This window comes from Numida meleagris, chromosome 6, assembly GCF_002078875.1.
Source record: "Numida meleagris isolate 19003 breed g44 Domestic line chromosome 6, NumMel1.0, whole genome shotgun sequence".
Classification (NCBI taxonomy): Eukaryota; Metazoa; Chordata; class Aves; order Galliformes; family Numididae; genus Numida; species Numida meleagris.
In genome coordinates, this window is record NC_034414.1 from 12,158,270 (window position 1) to 12,182,722 (window position 24,453).

The following is a 24,453-nucleotide window of genomic DNA, read 5'->3' on the forward strand; positions in this document are numbered from 1 at the left end:
AACCATGAGAATTACTGTCTCAAATTTGGAATATGAGTCAGAACTGATAGAAAAGTAGCAAAGCTTTCCCTAATAGTTCCCATATTTAAAAAAAAAAAAAGGGAAAAAAATCTGGTAAATTTCCAAGGAGTTTATGTCTTAAAGGTTAGAAGAGTTTCCACAGACACTGCTGTCTTTTGCAACACGTCCACCAGTAGTGTTACAAGTTGTATGGCTAATACAATCTTTTACCTAGTGAGCAACACGCCATGTTTTAAGGGCATGATTTTGATTATTCTCTGTATACGATGTGTACAGAGTTATTTTGGTCAAAATCTGACTTTCGGTTTTTGCTGCACCTCTTCTTACCTGAGCCTCATGGCTATCCAATTGCTTTTGCACTTATATCTCTGGCCCACTGGATTTCTACCCTTTTTTTCTTTCAGAGAATTGAGATCCAGAGAAGTCAGCTCCCCAGGGTCAGATATGAAATTGTAAGCAGAGGAGAGATCAAAATGGATCAAGTATCACTGAGGAGGCAGAATTATGAATAAGAGAGTACAGACTTTCTGGACAGCAATGCTCCTTGCTCTCTTGTGAAAATGGAACTTGGTCTGTTTTGATCTGTCCTTTCGTACAAAATATCTAATGATCCTAGATCACATCTTCCCTGTCTTTTTCTGGGCCTTTGCCTGGAAAGAAAGAGAAGAACTCTGAAACTTGAGCTGACATTTAGTGCTTTGGGGACGAGTGCAGTGGGAGGGGAACTTGAACCAGCTCTGTTGAAGGATGTAGTAGAGCTGAGATAATTCTGTAAATTCACTGTTTCTTTTGTGACTGATTTGTATTTTGTAAAAGATCTCCAGTTGGAGTTACTGAAAGCACTCCACAGCTGTTTGGAAATGCGTGGAAAACTTCATCAGCATGCGTTCCTGTGCACGATAGTTCACAAATGGATCCATGTGATATTCATCTACAGTCAGGTGGGCAGTGATGGTCAATTGTTATTGACAAATGCATTTGTATTTATTACATCTGTGCTGTTTTCCTAATTGGATGGGAGAAATGAAACAACTAGTCCTCCTCACTGGAAAACTGTGGTGATATTTATTGAGCTCATTCCTCTAACAAACTACATAGAGCACCATTTAAATATGTTTTGGGACTTGCATAAGCACATTAAATACCCTCTTTATTTCTAGTTTGCAGCAGCATTGTGCAAACGTAGACCTTAAAGGCTGACAATGTGTACTACTGGTGATCTTGTTCTTTAAGATGGAAACTCGAAAGTATTGCAGTACTCTTTCTTTTTTTAAATACTGAAGAAATGAAACTCTTTAGCTTCACAGCACGCTTCTATGGAGGAGAAAGAGAAACTGAACAATACTTTGCCAGCCTTTAATTTCAGCTGAAAATGTTTGAGTGGAGAAACATGCCATAGTAGCTGATGCCATGAGGACTGTATCTAGAGATATTCATTAATAACGATGAACATGGTAATTCACCACTTATATCCCTCTCATAGTTCCTACCACTTGTCATCTTGGACTGTACATACTTCTAGACAACATACAGGGATAAAATGTTCATTAAGATTTTACTTGCAACATCAGTGGTGCCAGAAAATCATCATATTTCCTGCTAGAAAATCACTTCATCTCCTGAGTATTTATACAATGTGGCGTGCTAATAAGCTGCATTCTTCTTAATGCATTTGGACATGAGTGTGGAAAAAAGAGCAATCACAATAGAGTGGCCAGTATTATAGAAAATCAGAAGTTCTGGAAAGGAAATGTTGAAGTCCTAGTTTATTCATCTGTCCTACATTGTTGGAAGTGTTAATTTTTCTCTTTTTAGGTATGTTAACATAACACTAACTGAGCAAACATTAAATGCATTCAGAAGTAAAATATTAAGATGAGTGTTGGAGCTTATGTAACAATTCTTTAATGCTCTTGTCTCTTGTGTGGCAGTGTCACTCCAAGCTTGCAGCTCTAAGCATGGCTGCAGCGTTATGTAGTGTGAAACAATGGGTGACAACAGATCATTCTTTACAATAGTGACACACTGAAGTAGTTATTGAGTATGACTACAACAGTAGAAATATGTGCTCCTGTGCTTTTATGAAAGACAGTGGATAGAGTCTAGTATCTTATGCCTAACCTACAGCAATGAATAAAGATAGACGACTGCCTAGGCATTGTCTGCATTTTGGAGTTTTCCAAACACCTTAAAATCATTCTAATAACAAACTCAAAGCTATGAGTAGCTAACTTTTCTATCCTTCAGTACAGTTGTATTGATATGAAAAATAGTAAGATATTTATATGTAGATATATAGCAGTAGTATTTAACTGTGATCAGTAGCAAAATTTTTTTGAACTCCCCTACTGAAAGTGTTTATTCTGTTATTTGTGTAGCCTCTTATGCAGCAGAAGCTTGTAGCATCCTTACGAAAGAACTATTTGCTCCATGCTACCCCTATTTGAGTCCCATTCCCTATTTTGAGCAGTGCAGAAGAGACACTTGCAAATGTGGACAGAATTGTTTTTGCTCTGCTCTGGCCCATTATGCTCATCATTGCCAGAGATTTGGAATAGTAGTAGATTTCAGAAGAAGTATCCCAGACTGCGGTGAGTTGTCTTTAACTTCTAGTCATAATAATTTCTCTTTGAGGACTTGAGAATTAATCCACTTCTGTCACTTAAAAACGAATGTTCATTTAGTTTTATTTTCTGATTGTCATTCTATCACGGTGCACAGGACAAGCCTCTTTACTGGTAGGAAAAATGTGACTTTGAATGTCTTGTCATACCTATCTTATTATTCACTGGCTGTGTAAAGACATTTATTCCTTTCCTCATAGGCATTTTGTTGATCTAATTCTTTAAATGAACCCTTGACAGAGATGAAAAATTTTGTTCCTCTATGTAGCAATTTTATCTGGATTGTCATCAACTTCCACTCTGTCTGACAGTCTCCAAGAGCTTATTTTCTTACAGTCAGTAGCACTAACATGCGTATAGAGTGCTGACATACATGTAGATAATTGATATTACTGATATTTAAGTTAAGATGAATGGAAGAATATACATAGTATAGAGATAGCTGAAGGCAATGGTTTCTGGTTTGTATTATTTCACCTGTAGAGGAGTGGCTGATGTTTAATTCTTCATTTTATGTGAACTTCTTGTGATGCTCTTGTGCATTTTGAAAGTTTTAGAGTTTGGGACCCATAAAACAACCTTTAACTGACACCCATGTTGTGTTAATAGTCTTGGCTCCATAAGCAAGGCTGAAAATCTTCTCTAAAGAACATTCCACATTTGGTAACCGTTGTCACATCATGTGGTCATCCATGTCATGATGCATAATAAAGAGGATTTTTGAAAGCTTGTCCTGCTTAAGTATCTCAAGCCAGATTATCTGTATATGTGCCTGGAAAAAAAAAGCTTGACTTAAATTTATTGCGCCACAAATGGTGGTGCCCACTGTTACTGAATGAAGCTGTTTCAAAACATTTAATATTCTTTTGCTTTTAAAAAAGCAAGTATAGATTTACTAGAGCATATGTAAAAAGCATACTTGAGGTGGTTAAAATGTTATATCTTCTTAATATAGCAAGAACTTCAAATCTTTAAGTAGAGCTTTATAGAATATAAGAGAAGATGGTATTGTGCAACAGCTGCAAAGTGCACACATTTCATTTATAGCTCCTAAAGTTCCCTTTAAGATGCTGTGTGTTTTCCAAAGGCCATGCGGAAGAGCCACATGTTTCTGAGTTAGAGGAAAAAAAAAAGTATGGATCGTTCAGTTTTCCCAGTAATCTGGATTAACTGCACAGACTTCACTGTATTTGTTATTACTGTGGATTTATATCTGTGTAGTTTATACAGCATAGTGCCAAGATAGCAATTTGAGTGGAATTTAATGTAATTGGGAATGAAAGAATGGAGATGTTTATCAGAAAACTATTGGGAGGTACTTAAGTCACTTGCATGGTAATTTGAGAGGTTTGTGTCATTTGGACAGCCCTTTCATGTGAAGATACAAAGGAGTACAGTACTTGTGTATCTACCTGTGGCAGAACCTGCCAAGCACTGTCTGTGCCGGAGACATGCAGCAGTGATTGTGTTGAAGGCTGTGCTTGTCCCTTTGGAATGTACTTGAATTCCAAGACTGAAAGATGTGTAGAGAGGTAGGTAAAGTTGCAGTTCTGATAGTTACATACACTGTTCTACACCCCTGCCTTTACAAGACAGATTTAAACATTAATAAACATGTAACCTGTAGATATTACGCATTTGCAAAATTGACAGGATCTTAGAAGTACACAGAACCTGCATATTGATCAAAAATAGTTTGAGTAATTAAATTCATCAAACACTGCCAAAGCTAACTGTGACATACTACCTGTTTCTGGCATATGTGAAATATGAAAGATCTCCATTGTTATATGAAGGTTCTGCTTTGTTGCCAATTTTGCTTGGAATGCACTTGAGTTACAATTACTACTACAGATTGGTAGTTATCCAGATCAATTTCTTGCAGCCTAAAAAATAACTGAAATACTCAACGAAAAAATTCAATTTTGAGTAGTGATTATTAAGAGGATTTTTTCCTTCCTTCAATTTATGAGGTAATCACAGTTATTTTTTTCTTCTACTGTAGAAATGAATGCCCCTGTTATTTTCAAGGAATTGACTATCCGCCTGGAGACAATGTTATCACATCTTTGGGCAAGTGGTAGGAGAATGTAACTGTTTTTTCATCTGACAAAATCCAATCTCTGTCTCTGTTCTGAAATCTCTAGCAAATCATTCTGTCTACCCTGTTGTAGTTGTTAACAATAAGCACACAGAATAATCCTATGTTGGTTTCTATGCATATTTGGGCAGAGCTTCTTTAGAACTTAGGTTTTTCAGGTTGCTGTGCTTGTAGTTCTTTATGCTGAAGTGTACATTAGAATGAAAAGCCACTGTCATTAGGTAGATCCATACTAACACACAGAGCTCCAGGAAACTCTGGATTTTTCCTGTCTTAATTCTGCTCAGCACTGTGGTAAATACTTGGCTGAGTCACACAGCTGATGTGGTTTTCCACAAATGGATTTTTTTTTAAAGAAATGACTGCACATGAAAAATCATCTTTCCATTGATTTCAGTGGAGCTAAATTGGAATTTGGCAGCTGAGCTTTAAGATAAAATAAGAAATCTTTGTCTCCCGTTTAGCCATGACTTTTGCTTGCAACATTTTTGACCGGGCTGAGAGGAAAGCTTTGAAATGCAGAAGTACAGACTATCAGCTCTTCTGAAGTTCCTTGTGCCTAAGTAATGCGTTAGGAATCACATAGAAGTATATAAATGGATAAACTGGAAGAAAAAAATACGTGTTGTTTTTTAGTCTGCCAGTGTGTTCTTGTTAGAAGCAGGGTAGCTTGTTGTAACTGTATACGTGTTAAAGATCTTGTTTTGTTTTGCTGCTGTTACTGCATTTTCTTAAATGATGACGATCCTATTATTTCCAGGGCTTGGTTTGCTATTACTGCACTAATATCTTTGGGAGCAGTATAGTGGTCTATTTCTGGAGATATTTTTGTGTCAACTTGGGTACTTTAACACCTCAGAATAATACTTCTACTATTCAACTGTTATTTATAGGGATTACCCTACATCTTATGTTACATGGAAAGCAAAAGATGGGAGTGTAATATTCTTTGAGATAAGGGAATATATGCTTTTATCACAGTTCTAATTTCCAATGCAAGTACTTATATAGTAATTCTTTATTGATTTGTACTGTACATCTCATTATTGAACAGAAAGCGGCAATACCTGACATCTTCATGGCTCTCATTATATCTTATATTTTCATTCCAGCCATTGCAGTAACGGAGTCATGAATTGTGATAACAACATAATTGGTGAGTGAAGCAGTACAGGGAGAATATACTTGAAGTTTAATGAATATGTGCCCTCTAATCTCTGTGAAATTTGGTATTTGGTACAAGATTGCGCTATATGTAGAAATGAATTATATGCTAGATGGAATCCCTGAGAACTGTCTAAAATACTTTTAAATCTGAGCAACTTTTTTTTCCAATGCTTTAAAATATTTTTATTACATATTTTCTTTTTTCGGATTGCTAATGTAAACGAACTTAGGTGCATGACAAACAGCAGAACTTCAGTAGAGAATACAAAAGCTAGCGTTATCATTTAAAATGTCATTGTAAGAATTGAATGCTGTAATTTTTCAGAGATTTTTTCTTTCACTCTACAAATTCTGAATAAAATATGAAAGATAATACTGCATTTCTCATTAAAAAAGTAAGCAATGCTTTTTCTAGTATAGTATGTTTTATATTTTAAGTATTAAGATCTAGTCTCTGCGATAGTGCTTCTTCTATTACCTAACTGACTGTTGAGAAAGTCATGTCCCTTACTAAACATATGTATTAATCTGAGTATTTCGTATGAGATTTGTAGAGGTACTGGGAAGTTAACTATGCTCAGGAGAGACAGTCAGAAGTTAGAGAGCCAGTACATTTGTAGTTTTAATTGCAGTGTATTGTAGACCTCTGTTGGACACAAAATTTCAAATGTGGAGATCTAATGTGTTTGTCCATTTACTTACACCCAGCACACAGCTGCCCAGTTGGACAGATTTATATAAACTGCAGTAGTCCGAAAGTTGATGCTGAACTCAGCAGAGAGAGAACTTGTGAGAATCAGCTGCTAAACCTCACTTTCTCAGGACACCTTCCTTGTGTTTCAGGTTGTGTCTGCCCCTCAGGGTGAGTAGTATTTCATATTGCGTTTCGGTGCACAAACAGTTGACTAACTTCAGCAGTGGTTAAGTATCTAACACCACTGAAGACATACCATATCATTACTTGGAGAACTAAAAGACAAGTGGCAATAATAAACATCTAGAATGTACAAACGGCATTGAAATAATTTGATCCAGTCTCTGTACTAGAGCAAAATAGTAAGTAACTGGATGATTTTTTGAAGATGTTCATCTAACCTATTTTTTGAATGCTTTACTGAAGGAGACGTACTTCTTCGTCCCTTGACTTTAGCAGTGTAGTCTCCTGCAAAAGAACGCTTCATTAGTCTTGGGGATTTATACTGAAAACTTTTAAAATGAGCTTTTGAGTTGTTTTGAAATCACACACTATTGCTGAAATATTTTTTCACATAAATGTTACTTGATTTTATTGTCCTGTTTTTGTGGTTTTGGTGGTATTTAGTCTTGTAATCAGATAGCTTGAAGTTTTCAAATACTGCTGCTCTAGAATTTACATTCATAACTTGAGAGTCCCCCAAAAACTAAGAGTAAAAGCCAGATTATCAATCAAACTGAACTGAAATAGCTCAGGTCAAGTTTATGGACCGATAGCTTTTCAGACATCTGTTGTTTTTACTCTAACAGTCGTAACCACAGAATTTCAAATTGTACACATGAGGTGGAACACGTAATTCAGCCCAACTCAAAGTATGGTACTGTAGTGATAAAGTTCAGTGCTAAGATTTTGAAATTAAGTGAAGGCAGACATTTACAGAGTTGCAGATGCAGATACTCAGCTTGTTGGAGCTGACTGATACCCTCCAAAGCCAATGGCTGCCTTCGGCGGCACTGTATAGCTGACAATTTGGAAGAGAGCAGAAAGTTTATACGATGATCTTCTCCTTAGCTGTGATTGGCTCTAGGATTATAAACTTTTCCCATTGCTTCCTGATGCAAGTTAGTTCTAGAATTTAAGCAGAGAAAAACAATGTCAAGAGCTGTTGAACCTAAAGATATCATAGTGTATTTGAATGGTTATAAGAGATAGAGATTTGTAGCATTCTCAAGACAAAAAAAAAATACAAAAGTAGAAAGTTCCTGTAGAAAATTTATTGTAATTTTTGCAAGTCTGTGTGTAGGGCTTCATCCTCAGTTCTTAAAGTAGAAGTAAGAAATGATATCCTAAAGTGAAGGGTTTGGACCGGAAATATCAGCCTGTACTGATGAAATAGAAATGACAGTGTTTATTTGTTTCTGTGCGTTTTTCTAGGCAGTCAGTTCCTACTGGAGAAATATAAAACTGAGATCCCATTGTCAGCTTTACAAGAGTAAAGTAGTCATGGAATTTCTTTGATCTTAACATTCTTGAACTGAAATCATTAGTTTTCACTCCTTCATTTAGGCTTTTGTTCCTTTTCTGAGATCTTGCATCAATTTAGTCTGATTTGCTATCCATAAGCTAACCTGACTTAAGCAATAGTTAGGTCAGTTTAACCTGTTTGATTATTTTTAGTTGGTTTAGATAAAGGAATGGGGAAAAAGAAGTGTAGCAAATAAATATATCAGAATTAAGAAATACCTATAGGAAGCTATACTTCTTGCAGAAAGAAGGATCTTTCTAATCTGTGTAGTAGGGTGATTATTTTATGATGATATATTATGAAAGGTATTTAACACATATATCCACAGAAGGAAAAAACTTTGGTTTTTTGCTGGAAGTGGTGTTAAGATTTTAAGAGGGCAATTAGTTTCTATTTATTTTGCAGTCTCTCTAGCCTCTGGAGTCTGAAATACTCTATCAAATAGTTCACAATACTCCAGTAGTTCTCTTTTTTTGTGCCTAGAGTGCATTCTAGTGTGAACTCTATGAAATATAAGTTAAATACAAATTAAGTAAATCATAATGAAATGTAGCAGTTGTCTTTGTGGATATTACTTGACTCCATTTTTAGTCTACGGTGGATAGATCAGCCACAAGTATCTGTGCTCTAAATACTTTGTGGGAGATCATTCTCATTCTGAGTTTCAGTTCTTACAGTATAAAAATTATGATCATATATTCTCCCTCTAGTTCAGAAGCAACTGAGGACATTGCATCTCCTAGAATTGGACATCCTAATATTTCCCTTCTCTGCTTTGCTGACATTTTTAAAGCTACTGTGCTTTTAAGATAAACGCTTCATTTGTCTATTTCTCAGTATTTTTCATCTCTTTGTGTAAACATTTTCTTCTACTTCCTTGCTGCATTTCAGAAGAATAACTGTTCACAACACAGTTTGCAACATTGCAAGGTCAGTCTTCGAGTTGCATTTTCTTTTTGTGTTGTTATGATTCAGAATATTTGTCCTTCTAACTTGCAGTCAGAGTCTTCAGTTGGAGTTCGAAGAGGAAAAAACAGTAGTATCTTTCCATAGTTCTGCGTAATACTTAAAGGGATTTTTTCTTCCTCATTTGTAAGTTTTAATTATTATTTAATATTTAGTTGGGTATCTTAAATGGATCCTTTTATATCTCCCTGCCAGGAGGAAAAACTGAATGTTAGGAGTACACCTGCTGTATTTTTTTTGTTATCCATTAATTGTCGAGAATTGCAGTCTAGAAAAGCCACCAGAAGAAAATTAGCCATCTTTTTGAAGACAGGTTTTACTGCCTGGACTGACTCAAATGAAATACTTAACAATCACAAATGAACACCAATATATATTATTATCTATTTGTATTTCTGATAACTGAGGTATTTAATAGATTTAGGTATATATTATTAATTCAATCTTGCTATAGAAATTAAGAGGCCATCCTATAGAAATTTGGAGACTTTTTTCAATAGCTTGCAATACACATGGCCCCAAATGCAAATATTAATTTACCGCTTCTGTTAATTTCTATTAATACTTAGTTGTTTTGTAGTTTCAGAAAAAAGCACAAAACATGAATTCTTCTTTCCCCAATTATACAACCACTAATTTCTTTAGATGTGGTTTGTGATTGACACTCACAGAAACAGAAAAGTTGATTTATGTTTTAATTATTTTTGTACAGAAGTATATGCTTTTTTTAATTACATACACCTCAGGGTTGTCAAACTGAATTATAGTCATTAAGACATCATAGACATATTGTAATGTCTACTTCATTTTCTCTCTTGAATGAGTGGTGTAGCATTACATGGACTTTCCAGGCTGGTTGTGATGTTCTCCGCCTCTGCAGGCATCTATTAACTATGCCAGAGAATACTCTCTTGTTTGATGAACTTGGACAGTATTAAACTTGAGCTGTTTTAACCTAATGATATTTTCTAGGTCTGTTTCTTTTTCCCTCACTTGCTCCCATGAAATGGAGCTATGAAAATGCAGTGAACTGGAATCTGTAATAACCTGTAACTGTAATGAAGTTTTGTAACTAAGGAAGAGATATTGTATCACTTTTTTTTTCTCAAAAAATATCTGTTCTATCACTGTGTTTCTAAGATGATGTAACGTATCAAATAACACATAAGGAGCTTAAATATGATCTTGGAATGTTTTCTTGAAATGGGAAAAAAAAGTTCTTATTCTGCTCCAATATTGCTGCATTCTTTCCAGAATAGGTACCCAGGTTTTATGCACGTTTCAGTATTACACTTGCAACTTGTGAGATAATTTTGCCCTCTTCTGTCTGAAATGATCAGGAGGAAGTACATGAAGGCAGGAATTAGGTTTTGCTCGAGGGGGTTTTGGAGGAGGCAGAGGTAGCTTGGTGAGCCAAATATTCAGAAGCCTCTTGGAAGAGCTGAAGAAAATGCAAAGGAAGAGGGGGGGAGTCTGCAAAAGAGGTTGCAGAGTTTGGGAGCCAAGATGAACTTCTATCATTTCGCTTTATTATTTTTCTTGCTCTTATCTACTTTTTGTATCTAAGTTGTTACTGCTGTTTCTATGAATTTTATTTTTATGGCCCGTGCTGCTTAGCATTGGTAGTATGCTGGTGGTAACGATGAGTGCAGGGATTCTACCATTACAAGATGAAACAACAGGAGTGCAGGTGTCTAAGTTGAAGCACCAGAAGAGTTTGTAGTCAGAGGAGTACAGCAAGGGTGCTGTAAAACCACTCAAGCATTATGCAAAAAGCCTAGTATTTGGCAAAGCCATTTAATATTTATTGATAAAATATGAAAAAGAAAGGAATAGGTATACTTTAAAAAGCTTCTCAAACAATTAAGAAAACATTCAGCAGGATTATAGTAACTGTTCACAGCTAGGCAGTGAGTGAACAAAAATGAAGCCATTAGGCAATATACTAATATTATCAGCATCTCTTGCTTTAAAAAAAAAAAGGTTTACCTCTTTTCTTACTAGGTAAGCTGTGTGCAGTGGTGGTATTCTGGTATTTAGAAATGTCTTGTTGCTTACTTCATTCCTTTTGCCTCCTTTATACTCTAGTATTGGCCTGTAGAGGAAATGTATAGAAGTGTGTAGGTGTGGCACTTAGGGACACGGTTAGTGGGCGTGGTGGTGATGGGTTGATGGTTGCACTAGATGATCTTAGAGATCTTTTTCAGCCTTGATGATTTCTTGATTCTCTGGTTTGTGGAAGTCTCAGATAGCAGAATTGTTGGTGGGGTCAAAAGTGCCCATGGCTGTGTGTATCAGTTGGCAGTAGACTGTTACTCAAGGGTAAAAGCTGGATGATTCACTAGCTATTAAAAACTCCTCTGGTGGAGGTTGTTGGAGACTTTTTATTATTCTGCCCCAGATCTGTGGGCTTTGCAAAAGCAAAGAATTTTTTATTTGCTCATGAGACACATTTATTCTAATGATAACTTTACCGAGAATATGTAAGAATTTGTGTTTGTGTGCATGAACAAAACTGTAGTCAAAACAGTAATGAAACTGAATATTGGTTAAGCGTGATGAAATACAATAGCTATCCTTGTATCTCTGCAGTTCATTGCAGGCTGGACAGTGAAGTGTAGGTGTCAAGAAAAATGTCTGGTACTTCAAAGGAGAACTGTGCGAGGCCTGTCATGTATTTGTGGTGAATTCTTAGGTCACTGAAATCTATCCACTTGCTTGGCTTCACAAGAGAGAAAGCTGTTATCACCTGTTTTAGGAGCTCTGAGGAAGAAACCGCATTTAATGTTGCCTTGCCAGTATGATGCTCTTTGTGTCTGAACGTGCTCTCTTCAGTTCTGAGCTGTAAGCTAGTGGGAATTTCAGTCTTCTAGTCGATTGTCTTCAGGTGGCACAATACTTGAAATAAGTATGGATTACAAAGAACACGTCACATACCCTGGGGTAGCATAGCAGTTTTTCAGTTTAATGTTGGTTTTTTGCTGATGTCTGTGCATTCCCATTAAGAAGAGTCAGGGAGTTGTAAGTTCCCGTCTGAAATAAATACCACACCGAAGAAGCGTCTGAGTCAGTTTACAAAGGAGTAATTCATTAATATGTGTAAATAAAAAGTTCTTTGTTCAGTGCAATGACTAGATCTTTGCTTTGGGATACTAAAGAAAAATGTCATCACCCTGTTTGTAAAGATGTCTTGTACCTCTGATCTGTTGTCCTTGGTGCAATGTCTTGCCAAAGTTGCAAGTGCTAAACAACAGAAAGGCTTAATCTATGTACTTCAGAAAGCTATAGAAACACAAGAAAACTTGCATAAAATTTGTATTATTATGGAAACATACTGTAATTCCAAACAAACTCATCTGGAAAAAGAAAGATTATCAACCCAATAGTAAGCCTTCGTTAGTTTTCGAATACATATACATTTCAAAGCTTGTCATTTAAGAAGGATAGTTTTAGATTTTATGGCAGCTTTAATAAATCTTTTTACTATGCAACCTAGTATGGTATATAGCATTATAGTTAGTTCAGCTTTTTATGCTGAATCAAATGGTATCCTGTATGCACACAAATAGAGAACGCTAGATAAGCTGGAACTGCAGCAGTTGAAATCCCTGCTGTAGCTTATCAAGAGTCCAGATTCACAAAAGTCTCATATAATTTCACAGACTGATTTCTCATCAGACGTGTTCTATCAGTTACTACACCACTAGGTCCTCTCTTGATATCTACTTGACTATCAAATGGCATTAAAATAGTTGAGAGAAGTGAATGAAGCTTTGGAAGAAATACAGCTGAGGAAAAATGTTTTTAAATGAAAACATTCAATATGTCTGGTATATTTCCTGAGACTTACTTGTAGAATCTGTTTGTTTGAGATCTCTCTTTTATAAAATACTGATATTTCAATTTCTATGGATATCATTAAAAGCTGCAAATATTTTACTTTAGAATTTAGACCAGCTGCTTAATTTTGTCTTGCTGGACATTGATTCTTCTATTCTTTCTCTGCTACTGGAATCTTTTTCAGCAATTTATTTTTAATTCAGATTTCATCTGCTACTGTGGGAGTTGTAATTGTAAACACAGGTTTATAGCTTGAACTACAGACTTTTTTAGTTACAAATACCTGTGCATATGGTTGTCTCTTTTGGAGAATTTTTTTCTAAGTATTTTTATGATTGCTTGCTTAAAGGTAAGAAGTCATTCATGCAGAAATATGTACTCATTTCTTGCATCTGGGGAAGCTCTCTTGATAATCATTAAGTTATTCATAGAGCAAGAGGTTAACAACAGATACAGGAAATCTATGCAACATCTGAAAGCTTTCTAATTCTGATGGAGAAGGAGAAATACATGTTAAATCTGCACAAATTCTTAGAATGATTAAGTCGCTGTTTTTTTGCGGGGCTTATACCACTAGAGGAAAGGTCTGTGATGGCAACTCTGCTGTAGTTAGAATCATAGAACTGCAGAATTTTTGGGTTGGAAGGGACCTTAAAGACCATCTACTTCCGACACCCATGAGATGAGTGGGAACACCTTTGACTAGGTCAGGTTGCTCAAGGTCCCATCCAACGTGACCTTGAACATTTAAGTGACTAAATTAAAAGAAATTTGGAGAAATTTGGAAGAGGTCTGGAAGACCTTGGTTTCCATGACCTTAAAGTGAGTACATTAATGACTGTCTTCAAAGGGTTACTGACTGAAGGGCTAATGCCCCATGTGCTAGTACTTACTTACTAAGTATACAATATATAGCTGCACATGAAAGTAAATTGCCAAATTACACAAATACAAATATTAATGAAACTGTACCATTTCAATATGAGATTTTAAATATTTTTCAATACTAATGTAAATCATTTTAAGTTTTGGAGAATATTTGTGTATGTAGGTATCCAGTTTGGATGTACTTCCATTGAATGTCTATTTTTTTTTTAATAGTCTTGTTAAGCATGGGGATGTATGCTTGGAGACAGATGAATGTCCGTGTTTGTGGAAGGGAAAGGAATACTTCCCAGGTGACAAAGTGATTTCTTCCTGTCATACATGGTAAGCTCAGATCTACTTAATTCATTTTTAGTATTTAACTATGTCTTGATTATTCCTCTATTTTTTTTACCTTCATCTTACTAATTCATTTTTCTACACTAGATTCTTATTATTCACCCACCATAATTATGTATGCACATTAATTCAAAGAACTATTAAAATGACAATTTTTTTTTAGAGTTTGTTTTGAGAAACTTTTACATAAAAAAAAAAACAGCAATATGTTGTTTGGGAATAAAAATAACCGGATTTGGACAAAAGCTTGATTTAGAAAAATCACTGCTTTGATAATTAGTATATCAAGATAATGTAAATGAATATTCCTTGGCCAGTGTTTCTAGAGTACAGGAAAAAATCCTTGAACCAGTACACCTGTACGGCATGTGTTAAATTGAATCTTTGTACTTCACTCTAACATCTGTGGTGGAATCTGAGCATTCTGAGGGCTCGAAACATAACCACGTGGCCTTCTATTACCTTAAAATCATAAAATGGCTTAGGTTGAAAGGGACCTCAGATATCATCTATTTCCACCTCCCCTGCCATCGGCAAAGTTGTCAGCCACTAGATCAGGCTGCCCAGGGCCCCATTCAACCTGGCCTTGAACACCTCTTTTAGTTTAAAACCATTCCTCTTTCTTGTATCACTATCTGCCCATGAAAAAATTGGTCTTTCTCCTGTTTAGAAGCTCCCTTTAAATATTGGAAGGCCATAATTAGGTCTCCACAGAGCTTCCCCTCTCCAGGCTGAACAAGCCCAGCTTCCTCAGCCTTTCTTTGTTGTAGAGGTGCTCCAGTCCTTTGATAATCTTTGTGATGATAGATCAGATAGAGTATTGGGCAATACCATTTGCTAAGCGTAGTTACAATTAAATTATTTGGGTTTTTTTTTGTGGGTGAGATAACTGAGGAATCAATTGGCTTTTACAGGAAGTATTATAAATAGGTGATGGTTGATAGGATCACTGAATGACCTGCAGAAACCTAGTTGTTCTCTGTCCAGTGTTGCCCTGGTGCATGGTGCATGCCCCGTAGCTAGGTTACTCCATGGAGTTTCCTTGAGTGCTCTCAGTAGAACACGATACACCATCATTTCAATAAGCTTCTCTAGAGCTAGGATGTGAAAACATACCCACTTGATGGACCCACCTGTTTTGATCTTTGTCTACTGTTAAATTTTGCAAGCTGGCATTAAGTGTCTTATTAGAGCCTCAGAAAAATCAACTATACTGTTAAGCAGTAAGATACCATAGTAGTACTGTAGCCTCCAGCCTCTCAGCAGAGTAATTCCTTCCTTTTGTCCCCTTCTTCTAAGCTTACCAGGAGCGTTTAAATGATGTCACCTGGTAAACTACTACTTCTGGCCTGTGCAGCTCAGTACAGCTTGTACAGTAAAGGCTTGTCCAGTCAGCCCTAGAAACTGCCTTGTCTGGAAATCACTGCCCCCTCCAGCCTTGTGCTGACTGCCTACCTCTGCCTCTCGTCAGGTCCTCAGTATCTGCTCTAGAAGATATTTGTAGCCCTTTGGTCGACTGGTGAAGCGTCTTACAAGCCATCTCCACTGGGCAGGCAGGTAAAGCGACCCGGGTTATTCACCCCGTTATTTCAAAAGCCCTTGTCAGTTGGACCTGGTGTGCTATTGCTTACATCAGAAAGAACTACTATATCCTATTTAATCCATGTGAGACTTTGTCAAAGGCAGCAGCAGTACAGGTGGAAATTCTCTGGATTTTTGGACTTAGGTTATTTTTCTGAGGCCAGGCCTGTTAATTCCCCAAAGTTGTCATGGTTTTTCGAGTCTTCCACACCCAAGAAACAAAGAAATGTGAAATGATAATGTTTCTTTAGCAGTCAGTTTTTCACTGATGAGAAGTCTGCAGCCAGCTCTGCTTCCTACAGAAGTGACATGTTGGATAAAAAGTGGAAAAGGTCTTTGAGGATTCTCTATACATACACGTGTTTCATATGGCAAGGGAAAGGTGTGTTTTTACTCCTGCAAGGCATGAGAATACTCAACAAGCCCAATAAACACTCTTAGTAGTTACAATGACATTTGTGTAATTTAGCGTACTGAAATAGTGTGCATTGGTATTAAATGTCATTATCATCACTCATATCTGATTTAGTATTAACAACATGAGTATGAATCTGATTTCTCTGTGGAACAGTAAAATGACAATTAATTTCTTAAATTGGCAGAGCTACTGTTGGAATGCCAGGGACATTCAAACCTAGTTCTGGTGTCTGGCTGAACTGCAATTTGATGTTTCCCAAGTTTTGAGATGGACTAGTTAGGTTTCCAGTGCAACATCCTGAATGTTATGCTGGCTAGATTAAATGCAAACGTTTGTGGTACCAGCTGAACTTCACCATTTTGGTGCTGTGTTGTGTAAGGTAATATAGGTGGTGCAGTGCTTTTGTATGCTGAGACTATAGAGTTAATGCTCTTTAGTTGCTGGGGACTGCTGAATTGGGGTTTGTGTTTTCTTAAAAATGTATTTCAAAGTAGTATTTTCAAGAAGCTCATTGAAGTCTGAAAGCAGCCTGTAGCTCTGCTTTTTCAACTAGGACTCCCTAGATTCTGTTAATGAAATGTCTGCTTATTTGATATGCAAGAAATGTGGACCACAGGATGTCCAAGACATAACATACCTCTGAAGCCCTTCCTTCTGACTGTAACTGTGTTAGGGCTCCTAAAGCTATGGAAGGGGAGTTCCCCACTTTTTGCATGTTAAGAAATGTTTCTGCACAAGAGTATATCTGAATCCAAATGTCTCTCAGAGAACATGAAAAGCATCAGTTATTTTTTCAGCCCAAATGTGCTTTCTTCATTTTCCTTTCTCTCTCCATTAGCTTTAGTAGGTTCCTGCCTTAGGCACTGTTTCAGGATGACTAGAGGAAGCTGGGTTACTGCAAAAGCTTTTCACGTGTATTACTTTAACTTATTTTAGCCAAATGCTTAATGTATGTACATATGTAGTTATACAGAACACAAGTAGAGTCCAAATAATTGATGTTTCCAAGTGGAGTCTCAGAAAATCTGGAAAACTACGCCAGGTTGGTACAGGTTACTTGGTAAGGGAGCAGAAGAAATGGTGCTGCTGCTACTAGAAGCTGCCTTCATTTTCTTCATAGTTGCTGTTCTTAAAAAACAATAGTGTTATAACCCTGTAACTTCTGGTACTAATACAATTAGAAAATGAAAGGTTATACTTGAAACGTGAAACAATATTATTTTGTGCTTTAGTATATGAGGTGCCAAACAATAGTGATTTATCTGAAATTTCCCAAAGTCAGGCTCATACATAGTTGTAAAATATAGAATGTTCATTTATTCAGGATATTAACTGCTTAATATTTTTGTGAATAAATTTAGGTATGTGTTGAAATTATAACATGTAATGTATTCACTTTAGCCTTAACCTATAACATCTATCTAGGGGTACTTCTAACAAAGCTACCAGGGCACCAACTTGCTGCCTTTGTTTAGGAACATTTTTTAAATGCGCATGTGGCTTAGAAACTTAAAAATGTAATGTTTAAAAAAATTACTTGTGGAAACCAGTAATGAAATTTTATCCATTATTTATAAATGCTTATATTATTTCCAAAAAACATATTCAAATACCAAGAGGATGATGCACAGGGAGACACTGATTCTTGAGGTGGCTGTAGACAGAACCTGAACTATTCTTAGGCTAGGCTTAAGGGATGATAATATCTATGTATACGAAAAAAAAACCCCACAGTTCTCTAAAGGAACTTAATGGAATAGGACTACTTTTTCTTTTACACATGTATATAACTTGTGCAAAATTTCCATTCAATCAAGGTGAATAAGGACTGTAGTAATAGGACACATTGCCTATTGATTCTAAGAATCAGCTAGTGTGCAAACAAATGTACTGATAATTTCGTTCTTGAAATACATTGTTGATGTGTGTATGTAAGGAATAAATTGTTAGGTTGGGTGGCATTTTTCTTGCTTCAACAAAAGAAATGCCTTTTCCTTGTCTATAGTGTCTGTATATTCTGAAAGCTGTGGATTCTAACAGGGAGGAACACAGGCTGTGTGAGTTAAATATGTAAAAAAATAAAAATAAAAATAATTCCAGGGAAGTGTATTGTTTAAGCTGCTTTTAGGTGAAATTTCAAAATTCTTCTGTCCACAGAATTGTCATTCTTACATGTCCTCTGTCGTTTTGCTTCTCAATGCAATAGCTGTAATTGTTTGTCTGTGATTACAGTTGATGATTACTGTCGGTCATACATTTTACAGCATTTGCCAACATGGATCATTTCAATGCACCTTCCATCCATGCCCATCTATGTGTACTGCATATGGGGACCGGCATTACAGAACATTCGATGGACTTACATACGACTTCGTTGGAACTTGTAAGGTTTACCTAGTTAAGGTGAGATGTTTTTTGAAGCCTCTGTAAAACTGGATTTATAACCTACCTCTTAAAATCTACCCTTCTGCTTGCTCCTTATCTGTGCCCCATACTGAATCCAACACATTTTTTTAAGCTTTGATGTAGCTTAGGTGTTGAGTTGTACTTAATAACACCCTGAAGTTTCTGCTAATTAATCAGTATAACAATATTTGTAGTTATACTAGTATATTTTAAAGTACTTATTTTTTTTCTCTGCAGAGTACTTCTTCAACAAGTTTCTCAGTAGTTATACAGAATATTAACTGCTTTAATACTGGAATCATTTGCAGAAAAGACATTTTCATTAATGTTGGAAAATCTTCTCTAATATTTGATGATGACACTGGGAATCCAGTAAGTGTCAGTCTTGAATATGCTAAAAAGGTAGTATATATATATCTCCAAATATTTTTTGTCTTGTTGTCAAAAAATGACTGTGCCACTTAAGTAGCCAAGATGTAAATATCTTTGCAGTGAATGCTGATTGCATCCGTATTATCGAATGAAAACCTTAAGCAAAATCTTGGCTATATTTTGTGAAAATGTTAGATTTGACAATTGTAATTCTTCTGTTTAGCCTTGATGAGTCCATGGAAAAATTCAAATATTTTGAAGCTGTTGGGAGTCTTGATATTAATTGCACTAGAACTAAGGATTTAGTCTGTTTTGGAGTGTAGTTGTATAGGAGGAATGCTCTCATACAGTTACAAATAAATTAATTGTAGTCTCTGGTATATGCTCCTTAGCCTGAATTTCATTTTTATTACAGCCAAACTGCAAACTTTATTGCTGTAAATATTCACTATTTATAATAATTTTAATATAAATAGTGCTACTTGTAGTTTACAAACCAGCAACACAAAAAAAGTGATTTGTCTTTGTATGAATCTTTGTATGAAGTGGTATGTAGTTAAACCAGACATCCTATTCTGTGGTACAAATAATTCTGCATCAGAAAGATGCGGATAAAAAAGCTTTATGTAGAGAAGATTGTAATCTCTGAACATACTTAAACAGTTAATTATTTCAGATGTGCTCCATGCACACTTATATTCCTGTCTGCATTCAAAAAAGCATGTGGTTCAGTGGCTAAGACATTCTGAATGTAATGCTGTGTACTTAAGTTAAAATCATAGCCAGGGACCCTCTGAATTTTGAGCCTCCCTGATGATCCATTAACGTTTTGATCTTAACTTCACTTGTCGTTGCCCATCCTGTAAATTTGATACAAAATGAGCTTTTATCACAAACCAACACTGTTTATGGTCAAAATCCAGTACCTCCCAAATGAATATTTTGTGAAGATGTTACTTAAAATGTAACTTGCCTTGTTTTATTTTGAACAGAGCTCATCTAGTTACATGGACAAACTACAAAGAATACAGTTATGGAAAGCTGGGTTTTTCACTGTTGTTCATTTTCCTGATGAACATATCACTATTCTTTGGGATCAGAGGACAACAGTTCATGTACAGATGGGTCATCAGTGGCAGGTAAGGGAAAGTCACCACTCTTAATGCCGTTTCTCCGAGGTATTTGTGTTAGCCTTAAGTATGTTTATGCTATAATTGTTCGTAGAATACACAGTATGTCATGAATCCTCTAGGAACTCAGTAGCAGGGTCAAGGAGAGAAGTATTCAACTGCCTTGACAATTAAATTAATCGCTCTCATGTGCAATTTTTTGATTCTTTTCACTTTTTACTGTTTAACTTCTGTAACAGCAGAAACAAATATCTTGGGGACAACATCCTTCTTCAGTACTCGTTCCCTGTGTGACTAGAGCAGATGTTACTTTGCTGTAAGCTGCTAGCAAACAGGTCACTTCTGAACAGCAGATCAGCTCCCTTCTCAGAAACTCAGCGATACTTAGTCTAAAAGAAATGTTATCAACATAAAATACTTTCCACAATTTTAATATCACAAATAGCTGAACTTCTTGGGCTCAAAAAGTGGTGAAAAAGTATTGAGTCTTGACAAATTTTGATGGAGAGACTGAAGGCAAAATCAGAAAAAGCAAGTTTTGAAAATAGTTCTGACTGATAGTGTTCTATATCATGTAGAAAAATAATTGGTTTTGTTTTTGTTTTCCAGAGTGAATTGACTGGGTTGTGTGGAAATTTTGATTCAAAGACAATAAATGAATTGAGGACTCCAGATAATTTTGAATTAACAAATTCCCAAGAATTTGGAAACAGCTGGACAGCCGCAGAGGTACGTAGTAAAACAAATGCATTTGCTTGTAGATTTTGGACATTTGCATCACACAGTTTATCTAGAATGAAATCAGAAGTTAATTCCTGGAAATCTCAGTCAAGCAGCAGTGTAAAATTCACAATTTGTGGGTCTTACAGATATCATAATCCATTAAGCAGAACAATCACTTTTTTCTACGCAGTACCAAAGTGTAGAGGAGAATGCAGTGTAATGTTCATCTACAGCTTTTTTTTAAGCGATTGTTTGAACAGCAACATAAACAGTTCCACGATCATTCAGTGTATATCTGTTATTTAACTAACAGTCCTATATGTTGTAAAGTTAAATGCTGAACTTTCTTTTATGTCTAACGGTATTCACAGACATCTTTCCTTCCTGGTATTTAGGGTAATAAGACCTGATTTCTAACCTTTCTAAAGCAAGTTATCCAAGGGATATTTGTCACCTATGTGAAGGGGACAGTTCAAGCGAGTAAGGACAACAGATTAGGACTGCCTGGAAGCTCTGTTTGGAACTATATGTGTGTATGTGAATGTATCAGGCACATGAAACGTTTCTTCAGACTGTGTATTTTTCTTTGGATTAGCGGATTAGCAGATTAGCATCTTTTAATTCCTTACCTTAATCTCTCTTAATTTTCACAAATGTTGTGGTGTTTTTTCTTGTTTTACATCTCCTCAAACAAACACCCACGAAACAAACCTGTTTGGTAAGCTCAAACACAAAGTATTAATGAAACAGGTTTCTTCCCTTGATTTTGCTTTCTTGTTAAGTGTATTGACAGGTCAGACATCCAAAATCCATGCAATTTGAATCCACTGAGAGAGCCATTTGCCAAGAAGGAATGTGGAATACTGTTTAGTGAAGCATTTGAAGCTTGCCATCCAGTGGTGAGTTGTAGTCACATGTAGAAAGACGTGAAAGTCGTCATCTCAATGGAGAGAAACTGCTCTTCGGCTCAAATCACTTTACATCTTCACCTTGTCTTCCATACCAGGATGTTTTTGATTATTCTAGCAAAAAAGAACATGAAGAAAGTCTATTTAACTCTAAAATGGGAATGTTTAACTGGGTCTGTCACAAGGACTATCTACAATTAGCTGACTTAGACAGAAAGCCATTTGTTAGTGCCATGTAATACCACTTTGGCATCACTTAGCATTCAACTATGTGGTTATTCCCCTTCACAATTAATGGAAAATAATTATATGCAATTTGTTACTTATTTTTTCCATTCAGAGGAAAATTTGCGTATTTGTAATGACTTGCTTTATATTACTCAAATGTATTGCATAGCATACATGTTTTTCAGGGATGTTTAAGTAAATTCATAGCTTTTTCTAGGCAGTATCAGATGTGGAGAACTCACTCCCAGAAAAGAAATTGTGTGCATCTCCTCACTCAAGCAACTACCTAATGAAAATAAATGAGCCATGCAACTTGTGACAGTCAGCAGACTTGGGTTCAGTTCAGGAATAAAGGGAACTGATTTTCGGAGCTAGGTGTTACATGGAAAATAACATATTCCAAGATATTCAGATGTTGAGAGTTAAGTGCATGGCATAAAAACATTCCTCTAAGGAGGAAGGAAATTCTGCATGAAAGATAATCCGGAATCCTGCAGAGTTACTCTGTTTATTATTTTTGGGGAAAAATTGAAACTGATGTTAAAGTTGTGTTAATGTAACATTGGATTAGTCAGCTGCTTATCAGCTGAGTTCCTCGTAAGTGTATAAATATTCAAGTGTAAGTCCATGTAGAATGTATTACAGTTCAATAAGCAAATTAACATCGACTATTGTCTTTGAAATTTTGTCTCTTAAGACAATATGCCAAAGTAATCTGAGGGGAAAAAAATGACAAATTGTCCCATGAAGTTTTATAGTTATTTGAAGAGAATGAACCACTCATATGAAGAGTTTTCCATCTACTTTATTATTTCTTACATTTTATGTATATCTCACTTTATTAATGCTTCTGAGATATATTTTCTTGTGGTCAGTTAAGAATTTCTCTTATTTTGTAGGATTCTATGTAGCTTATTATGGTTTAAATATTATAAAACCATGCAAAAGAAGCTCACGTAAGCATCCGAGTGTGAATTCTCATAATAAGTTATTGATATTGTGTTACTGAGTACTGTACAAGATTTTATGTGATCTAATAAACTATTTATCTTGTATTTCAAGCCTTTAATACTTAAGAGTATTATGTTAAAATTTTGAAGGTATCACACTTCATGTTGAGATGATTGTTGCCTGTGTCTACCTGAATTTTTTTATATATTTCTAGATTGATGTCACTTGGTTTTACTCAAACTGCTTGGCAGATACATGTGGTTGTAACCAAGGAGGCGACTGTGAATGTTTCTGTACAAGTGTATCAGCGTATGCACATCAGTGCTGCCAGCATGGAGTTTCTGTAGACTGGAGGACTCCTAGAGTGTGTCGTAAGTTTACTTAAATAGCACAGGTGCCGGTTGTTCTTGTATTTATGAGATTTAGACCTGAGAAATCTAACATACTGAGTTGCTTGAGGATGTGAATTGCTAAGCCACACTCACAGAACTGATGTGAGAATGTGCTGCTTTGGGAATAGGAAAACAAATGAGTGCCTCTTACTGATCTCCCTGTTCATTTTTTGTCTTCCTTGATTGCGTGCTTCTTTCCATGTTGCTGGGAGATACACTTTTAGTTTTTCTTCCTTGTCCCATGATGTGAAAGGAAAAATTCATGGGAAGTCCATACCTATGGATATGGTATGCAGGGCATCCCTGAGACCAAAGTTATGCAGTAAACAGCTCATGTAATTTTTATCTTCAGGAGAACTGTGCTTATCAGCCAGGTCTGAATAATGTAGACATGCCTTAGTGCCATCCCTGGAGTACCAGTGGAAGTCAAGTCTTCTGAGTGAAGACAAATAGGATTTTAAACAGGACTCTTTCAGTACATTAGTATCCACATTCAACAGTACTGAGAGGTAAAATATTTCTGAGGCCTTTTTCTGTGGCACCTGGGTCACATGCTTAGCAGAAGGCAGTCCCTACTTGAAAAGATGTAATGAAGATGAGAAAGGAAAAAAAAAAAGGAAGGAAAAAAACAACCGCTTTTCTAATTTTGCAGTCTCTCAAAGAGAGCATGCAGTTTGATCAAAGTTACACAGGAAATTTGTCATAGAGCAAGAGGATTACTCAATTTTTTTTTATAGAAATAGTGCATGTGTTTTAATGGGAGAATGGAATACAGCAGAGCTTAGTCTTAACCACTAGAGGTCGCAAAAAGACAACTGTGGGTGTGTGAGCGTAGTATTTCTGGCTAGAAAATGTTTAAATCAGTGTAATTTAAACAAGAATTTTATTAAAGTAGTCAAATAAAAAAAATGGCAATAATAAATGTTGGAATAAATTCTTCTCTATGATCTAACTTGTCCAAGCCATTGGCTTAGACCTTAATCAGTAACGGGTAGTAGAAAACCTGTTAATATACAGAATGCCTGCAACTTCTTTTCCTTTCCTTTCTATTTTTCAGCTTATGATTGTGAATATTTCAATAAAGGTAAGTCCTAAAGGACCTGATAAAGTGTCTACATAATATTTGGTTTCTTTATATTACTAGTTGTATTTTGTATAAAAATACTGTGTTGATGAAAACAG

General features: G+C 35.9%; 1 protein-coding gene across 6 annotated transcripts in view; it reads left to right on the top strand.

Moving 5' to 3' along the window:
• Window positions 1–24,453, top strand: part of OTOG (otogelin) — a 149,958-nt gene that overhangs the window by 25,792 nt on the left and 99,713 nt on the right. For all 6 annotated transcript variants that reach the window (XM_021401757.1, XM_021401758.1, XM_021401759.1 and 3 more), the window contains exons 18-31: window positions 838–962; window positions 2,400–2,612; window positions 4,012–4,177; window positions 4,651–4,725; window positions 5,859–5,902; window positions 6,622–6,775; window positions 14,040–14,147; window positions 18,426–18,564; window positions 18,805–18,939; window positions 19,932–20,078; window positions 20,679–20,798; window positions 21,575–21,691; window positions 23,094–23,250; window positions 24,329–24,355. In XM_021401757.1, the coding sequence (XP_021257432.1) occupies window positions 838–962; window positions 2,400–2,612; window positions 4,012–4,177; window positions 4,651–4,725; window positions 5,859–5,902; window positions 6,622–6,775; window positions 14,040–14,147; window positions 18,426–18,564; window positions 18,805–18,939; window positions 19,932–20,078; window positions 20,679–20,798; window positions 21,575–21,691; window positions 23,094–23,250; window positions 24,329–24,355 (1,727 nt within the window). The remainder of the gene's footprint in view (window positions 1–837; window positions 963–2,399; window positions 2,613–4,011; window positions 4,178–4,650; window positions 4,726–5,858; window positions 5,903–6,621; window positions 6,776–14,039; window positions 14,148–18,425; window positions 18,565–18,804; window positions 18,940–19,931; window positions 20,079–20,678; window positions 20,799–21,574; window positions 21,692–23,093; window positions 23,251–24,328; window positions 24,356–24,453) is intronic.